This window comes from Alligator sinensis, unplaced genomic scaffold (assembly GCF_000455745.1).
Source record: "Alligator sinensis unplaced genomic scaffold, ASM45574v1 scaffold741_1, whole genome shotgun sequence".
Classification (NCBI taxonomy): Eukaryota; Metazoa; Chordata; order Crocodylia; family Alligatoridae; genus Alligator; species Alligator sinensis.
Window position 1 is genome coordinate 217,619 of NW_005842212.1, and position 7,485 is coordinate 225,103.

At 44.3% G+C, this 7,485-nt stretch overlaps 1 protein-coding gene across 1 annotated transcript in view; it reads right to left on the reverse strand.

The window, feature by feature from the left end:
* Positions 1-6,394, reverse strand: part of CANX (calnexin) — a 16,547-nt gene extending 10,153 nt beyond the window's left edge. Inside the window, 6 exon segments of the mRNA XM_006026828.3 lie at positions 1,948-2,029; positions 2,769-2,910; positions 3,228-3,286; positions 3,841-3,914; positions 4,382-4,564; positions 6,221-6,394. Of these exon segments, the coding sequence (XP_006026890.1) occupies positions 1,948-2,029; positions 2,769-2,910; positions 3,228-3,286; positions 3,841-3,914; positions 4,382-4,561 (537 nt within the window). The 5' untranslated portion in view covers positions 4,562-4,564; positions 6,221-6,394.
* Positions 6,395-7,485: the final 1,091 nt, after the last annotated feature.

Genomic DNA, 7,485 nt, shown 5'->3' on the forward strand with positions numbered 1-7,485 from the left:
GAGGGAGGGAGGTGGTGGTGGACTACCACCCTTAGCCTAAGAGGAAACCAGGGAGCAGCCTACTGACTCAATTAAGCAATTAGCTGCTCCTCCACAGGTGCTCCCTCCCAGGGCAGGGCTTCACCTGGGCTGTGTTGTCTGGGTGGGCTTGCCTCCTCCCCTCCCTCCCCCACAGTCAAAGACCTTCTAGAGCCTCAGTGGCTCCCAGCAGCAGCTGTGTATGAGCTGCAGTGTTATATCAGTTAATCCTTTAAACAGATATAGTTAGAGGAAGTTACACTAATATTTTTAGAGCTATACTTACATCCTAGAGTGAAATCCACTTCTACCAGCACCCATGGTCAGACTGGTATGGACTGTGGGTATTTTTGCCTTCCTCTGTAGCAGGGGGCATAGGTAGCCCTCTACCCAGACTTCTTGAGCATATACTGACACCATTTTATAGAAGCAGGACATTGGATACTGTGGTTCCTCTGCTTTACTTGTGGTAGGTTAGGGTGTTTGGTCTATGTTGCATCAGGGTTGAGGACAGTCTTACAGTTTAGATCGGGGTGGACAAAATAAGGCCCGCAGGCTGGATCTGGCCCACCAGGGGATTTTATCTGGCCTGTGGCAGGTTGTTCAACCCACCCAGCCCAGGTGCCTGGAACAGCCCGAGCCATCATGCATGCAGGAAGGCAGGGGTGGCCCAGCAGCTGGACTCAGCTTCCTGACAGCACATTCTACAACCCACTGCTCATGGAAACTTCTTAATTGGCCCTCAGACCAAATAACTGCCCACCCCTGGTTTATATTACAGTTGTATGGGATGGTTTGGATAGGGATGATTTTGCCTCCGGCAGGGGGTTGGAACTATATGACCTTTAGGAGGTTCCTTCCAGTCTAACTTCTCTATGACAGGAGGCCCCAAAAGTGCACCCATTCCCTTGAGTTGGCACTCAACCTTTCAGGCAAGACAAGAGTATGTAGAAGGCGAGAGAGGAAGGCTTCTTAACAGTTCATCATCTGCTCCATTACTTGTACTTTCAGACAGGGCTGCTATACTAGTGGGTCCACAGGCTAGACACAATCAGATATGCTATAGTCCAAAGCATTTCTTACAGAAAAAGAAAACCTCAAGTATTAAGACTAGTACTTTACACAGAGGCAACCCAAGCAGGGTGCGGGGCCTGGGACAAATCAACCCGTGCAGGACCCCACCCCTGCTCTGATCCCATGGGTCCTGGACCCAAAGAAGCTGCCTCCGCCACCACTGACAGCAGCAGCAGCTGGACACAGAGACACCATTTCACCCAGCTCCATGTCGCTGCTGCTCTGTCCGGCTCTGCAGGGCCCCCCCAAAGCACAGGGCTGGGGTGGTTACCCCGATTCACGCCACACTTTAGGGATGGCCCTGACTTAATGTTTTTTTGGGTTTTTTTTTTAAAACACTTCAATGCAGCTGTGAAGAAAAAAAAACTGGGGGGGGGGGAAGGAAGAATCACCTGGGATTTCAGCCACATTAATTCAAGCTTAAAAAGGACAACTAGCTACCTAACTCCCAGTCAGTTTTCCCCCCATGAAGTTTCTTTATATCTGGAAGGGCTAAGAGAGAAATTCTATAGTGTCCCTTGTATAAATGAAAACAGCTATTCTTGCAGCAAAAAGGAACAGGAAGATAGACATTTAGAAAATAATTTAAAATGTTATAGACCTATGTGGAGGGGCTCGAGTGCACAGCTGCTAGAAGCGTCTTAACTCAGGCCTTTGTGGTTTTCAGAAAGAGCTCAACACCTGCTGTCCTCAGTGGGGATGATGGGAACTTCTGGTACAGACTAGTTCTGAAATCAAACCCAAAATACCTACCACTGATTTCACACTTTAACAAAACCATAAGGTTTATTGGAGCGGAGTGAGACGCTTCTTTCACGTGCTAGTAGTTTGAGAAACAGCATTCACATCACTCACCAGGTTCAAGTCGGGTGTCTTTGAAAGCAGTTTCACATAGGCACCACCACACTCTATTCCATTTTGGAAATTTACCTCATACCTAATTTAAAAGTTGATGACAGAGAAAAGGGCATGTTAGACATGGAAGAAACCCAAGCCTGTTCCCCCCCTCATGCTTTTTTTAAATAGTCTCTTATTTCTTAAGAAATTCTTCACAGATAATATAGCCTGGTCATTAGGATGTGGACAAACTGTAGAATCCAGAGTGCAAAATGAATTAAGAGCTTTCAAAAAACTGACCCATGAGTTCAAAGTGAAGGAACTGGGTTTGTTTAGTCTAGAAGTTTTATTTTATTTATTTATAATCTGTTACTGAGAGCACAGAGAAGAGGGACAGTTTGCAAGACAAAAAGAAAAACTACAAACTTGACTCAAATGCCTTCTTAACTACATCTCATTAAATTTGCCTTGCCACAGGAAGTATACCAAGCAGAGTAAAACCCAACCATAACTGCAAACCTGTTCAGCTTCACACTCCAAGAGGCTACTTGGTAGAAATTCAAACCCAACTATTTTCTTCTGTAGGAATAGTGACATCACCAAGAACTTGAAAGAGAAACTTGAAACTATTACTACTCTGTTTATAGTTTTCAAGGGTGGGTGGGAAACAGTATCTGCTTGCAGTGCAAGTAGATAACTTGCAGTGCAAGAGTATACCATGCTTGGCAACTGCTTACATCCTGGGTCAAACAAAAAAGTTAGTTCTGGAGCAAACCCCTCAGGCTTCCACTACCTTCCGTTTGGTGCCGTAAGCAAATTGTTATATTTCCCTTACTTACTGTACAATGAGTGGTTTGGTATCAAATACGAAAGGTTTTGACAATTTGGCAGAGACTGCATGATGTTTGGCCCGGCTTATCAATACAAGTCCTTTGTCCCCTGGAAGCTTTGTTTCCTTCAGTTCCTGCACTTCCCATTTACCTGGAGGAAAGGGGAGAAAGCCACAAGAACTTCAACTGGTTTTGCACCAGAATTTCCAAGAATCCCCAAATCCCTGTTTTACTCTACTTAAGCAGTCACTCTGCAATCATGATCTGCCTTATGCAATTTCAATGTACAAGGTAGCCATCCAGAAATAATGCATTTCTTCAGGACCTGCTGCAATAGGCACTGCTTTCACCATATTATTAGCTAAGGCCACACCCAAACAACATGATCACATTTTCATGAAAAGGTTTAAGTCTCAAATCTTAAGCCTAGGTTTTGCTACATAGGCAGTTAAAGAACTGGCCACTCACCATCATATTTGGCAATCTCATCATCTGTGTCATCTTTCTTGGCCTTGGAAAGAACCCATCTGAAACAAAATACCCAGCAGAGGTAAGCAACATACAGATGAGCATTTATAAAATATAAACACTAAAGACGACCTGGTCAAAAGGACAGCAATATCCTCAAATTCCTTGTGCCCTTTCAACTGTTTTGCTGTTGGAGGATTCTGTGTATTTGCTTCTTTTCTAAGATGACAAACATTTGTGCCACCAATTGTAACGTTAGCATTTCATTAGCTTGGCATGGGCGATACCACCATTTTCTCCATCCTATCACAATACCAGGAAAGGTAATTTAAAGCAACCAAGAGAAAAAGATACAGAGTAAAAGTGCACCATATGCCCCCATATGGTTAGGTAAGCAACACCTAAAGGAAGCTGCATAACTGAATATTCTACAAGTTTTAGGGACTTTGGAGGTTAGGCAGAAAGTGAGTTAGTGGTTGTATTAGGATGTTTCATTTAAACTCTGGCCATGTAACACTAACTATTTGAGTGCTAAGGTTTCCAATGAAGTGTAAAGAAATATACCCATTCAAGGCTCAATTTGATTTTTGAAAGCAGCTTGAGGATCACTCACCCTATCAGAGTTCCATCATCAAAGGTTTCCACAAAATAGACATCACCTGTTGGAACTGGGGGCTTATATGTGACCTGTTGAAGAAAAGAGAAAATTCACAAAGTATTTCTTGTTTACACATTCAAAGATTTGCTGTCCAAAGAAAGTCATGGCTGCAGAGTTTGCATTCCACCCAACCAAGACCTGAAATGGTCCGAAGCATTCTTAATTTCTTGTTTATGTTGCCAATACAGAAAGAAAGTCAGTATTCTTGCCTTAAAAAAAAAAACAAAACTTAACTGGTTACACCTATAAATACTTATATTGCCTATTGCAGGATTCACATGCATTGTGAGAATCTCCCTGGTGGTGGGAAGAGCAGCATTAAGTAGCATTCCAATGCTACTGTTTGTCAAGACAGTATCTTTAATATTATCACCATTACTTTGCTGTCACACTGAATTTTTGCATCAAAATGACTCCTGGCCCAGATCCTTGTAATTAGGAGCAGCTCACACCAAAACAAGTGCAGTTCTCAAGATCAAATAGTTTAAAGTCAAACCTTTGGGGCTGGAGGAGGGGTGCTGGCTTCAGGTTTCAACTCTTCTACCTCCTCAATGCCATCTTCCAAGTCATCTTCAATATCAACTACATCATCACTGTCATCTTCACCATCACGTGCCTGGACAACAACTGTTCCAAAAACCAGCAATGTCGCACACAGCAACCATTTCAGCTCCATGATCTATACGTTCAGGAGAAAAAAAAGACACTGTAGTTGAACACACCAGCAAGAAACGGACGGCACTACAAACAAGGACTGCTAATGGGGCAGGTGCAGGATTCTAAACCAGAAGGAATCCATCCCTTCAATTGCTAGTTTGTATCAACTGCATCTGGCCAACCTAACCAGAACTACAGAAATCACTCAGAAGAGATAAGAAAGCTGTGTAGAAGGCAAGCATCCATAGTACAAACTGAAATGTTAGTGCCATGGCTGAGACTTTTGTAGTCCCTCTGAAATGCTGCTGCAATCAATGTACAGAGCAGAATATGTACAGATGCAGGACTAGCATGTCAGACTTCCTACAGAAAAGGAGTTAACAGAGTTACAAAAAGTCAATGGAAGTCTGTTGACGAGTCAGAACTAGCATTAAAATACAGCAAAGTAAAGAGAAAGGAGAAATAACTAGCCAAATTATCTGGGTGGCTGCACTCTGGATGGCTTTGCAGCTGTTTACAGTTGTGTACAAGTATTCCTTATAATACAGTGGAGCTTGAAAAGTCATCATCCCCACTGCTTAGCCTCCCATCCAGAAAAGACTTGTTTTCACCTCCTGTACTTTGTCCTATTTGATACTGAAGTTTGTTATGAAGCCATGTGCAGGGGCAGACTCAGCAAGGGATCCTTGCTGGCCCTCCTCGGCTGGAGAAGACGACCCATTACTTGAGATGCATGGTACCCAGGACCCCAAGTTACAACAGTTAAAGTTTCTCTGGATGTTTCACAGGAAAGGCAATAGTTCATATTTGTTAGCTTTCCTCAGCACTATGGTTCAGAGGACCTTGGGAAATAAAGGAGATTGTGTATATTGTTTAAGAAGTCAGCTAAAGTATATTGGCAGGAAGGTTACCACAACCACATCATCAGGTGGACAAAGGGAATTAAAAGGCAGTGTTCCTGAAAGGAAATGTATTAAAACAGGACAGCACATTTACTCATTGTACCAGTACCCAACTGCAAAGCAGTGGAAATGTCCTTGGGATGGTCTTGCTACATAGGGAAATCAAACACCCTCCCACCCCTTCCCCCCAAAATTCCAAGATTCAAGGACAGGATTCCCCCCACCCTCTCCACAAGTCTCGAGATGCCCCTTGAGACTTTAGTGTGCCCTTAAACCAATGCCATGCATCACCTTTGCATGGGAGGATACAGCTGTTTCTACAAGTATTCATGGAAGTTTTTTGGATCATTCTGCCTTCAGAATGATCCAAAAGGCAAGATGAAGCCCCACCTGCAAGTTTTCCATTACCAAACATGATTTGATGTGTCTTATGGAGGAAGCGACAGAAACAGGGAAACAGAATGAGGCTCCTGGTATAAAAAACAAATCCTAAATTTATTACAGCATCTCATCCCTCCCATCGAAAGCAAGACCAAAATAGCCTCTTGCAAAAAGCTATACTGGTGACATGTTCGAACAAGTCTTCAAAGACTGTATCAGAAAGCCTGTTGGGTTACAAGAACGTCACGAATCTCTGCAGGTCAGTAAGCCAGTACTGCAGCACTGCCAGATATTTTACGTTACCACTGCTGCACCTCAAAAGATAACAGAAAAGGAGGCCAGGTTTCCAACATGCTGTCAACCGATTGCTCATACAACACCTCCATGCTGTGTACCTCTGTTTACTTCGTGTTATACATCCCAGCTTGCTTCTAAAAAGACTGCAGTCACAACAATGACTAGTCTGAAAATTTTCACATGAAACAGCATTTTTGAATGCCCAGACTCCTTGATACTGTGCTGTTCCTTATGGCAAGCAGAGCTGCTGCTACTTGGTGGTGCCAAACACAGTTGTGGGAAAAGAGCTTCATCTTTGAAGTCTAGACAACTTACAGCCTTTACTTTCTATAGGAAGTCTAAAGAAGAGAGAAAAATGCAGAGTTAAGATTAGTCATGCACAAAATTAATCATTGGAGACTATGCTATCCTGCATATTTTCCCCAATAACAGGAGAAGATGGATGTGAAGACTACAACCAAGCTGTCTTTTTACAATCCTGCACAGAAGCCATCTTCAAGGCTTTAAAAAAAAAAAAGTCTCTGCAGCAACACACTATTGCAGACCATTTGCTAACAACAGTAATAACCTGAAGAATCATAGTCTAAAACACACTGACCCCCCCTCCCCCTCGCAATCCAGACAACTGCTGCACAAGCTGCTCTGTGCCAGGACTCCACTCACAGCACTAAAGGCTTTACTATTTAAACAGGGACATGCAGATATTTAAAAACCATGCGCTAGCCACACCCAGGATTGCAAAGTCATGGGCCTCAGCTGCTTCCAGGCCCAATCAACTGTGCATGCAGCATTATATCAAGTCAACTCAAAAAGGAATAACACAACTTTTAAAGCATCTCTACCCTTGAAAGTTCAAATTCTTTAAGACAAGCAGATTTATCTTTGCACTGGTTCATGCCCACTGACTGGCAGAAGATGCCCATAACAGCTTTTTAGAGTGAATACTGCCTACAGCAGCAGTCACCAACCAGTCAATCCCAGAGCCTCTTACAATAGATCCCAGGCTGGAGGTGCTTAGCATATGCATGCATGCGCGTATGCCCCCCTAGCCCAGCAGATCAGTTGGTGGGGGAAGGAGGCCAGATTAAGGCCCCCCACGGTGAGGGACAGAGTGCAGCAAAGGCTTGTAAGGTGAGTGGGGCCCCAGCCGGGCAGGTGGTGGGAGGATTGAGCCTGGGCAGCAGGAGGGCTCCCCCCACTGCATGTACCCCAGGCAGAGGCCCAGGGGGGCATGTGCCCCCCCCCATCTGTGCATGGCAGAGGCAACTGCTGCTGAGGGCTGGGCTTCGCACCCCAAACCCCACTGCAGCTGACCCAGGAGTGGCCCATGCCAAGTGCATCCAACATGCACAGATTGGGGGGG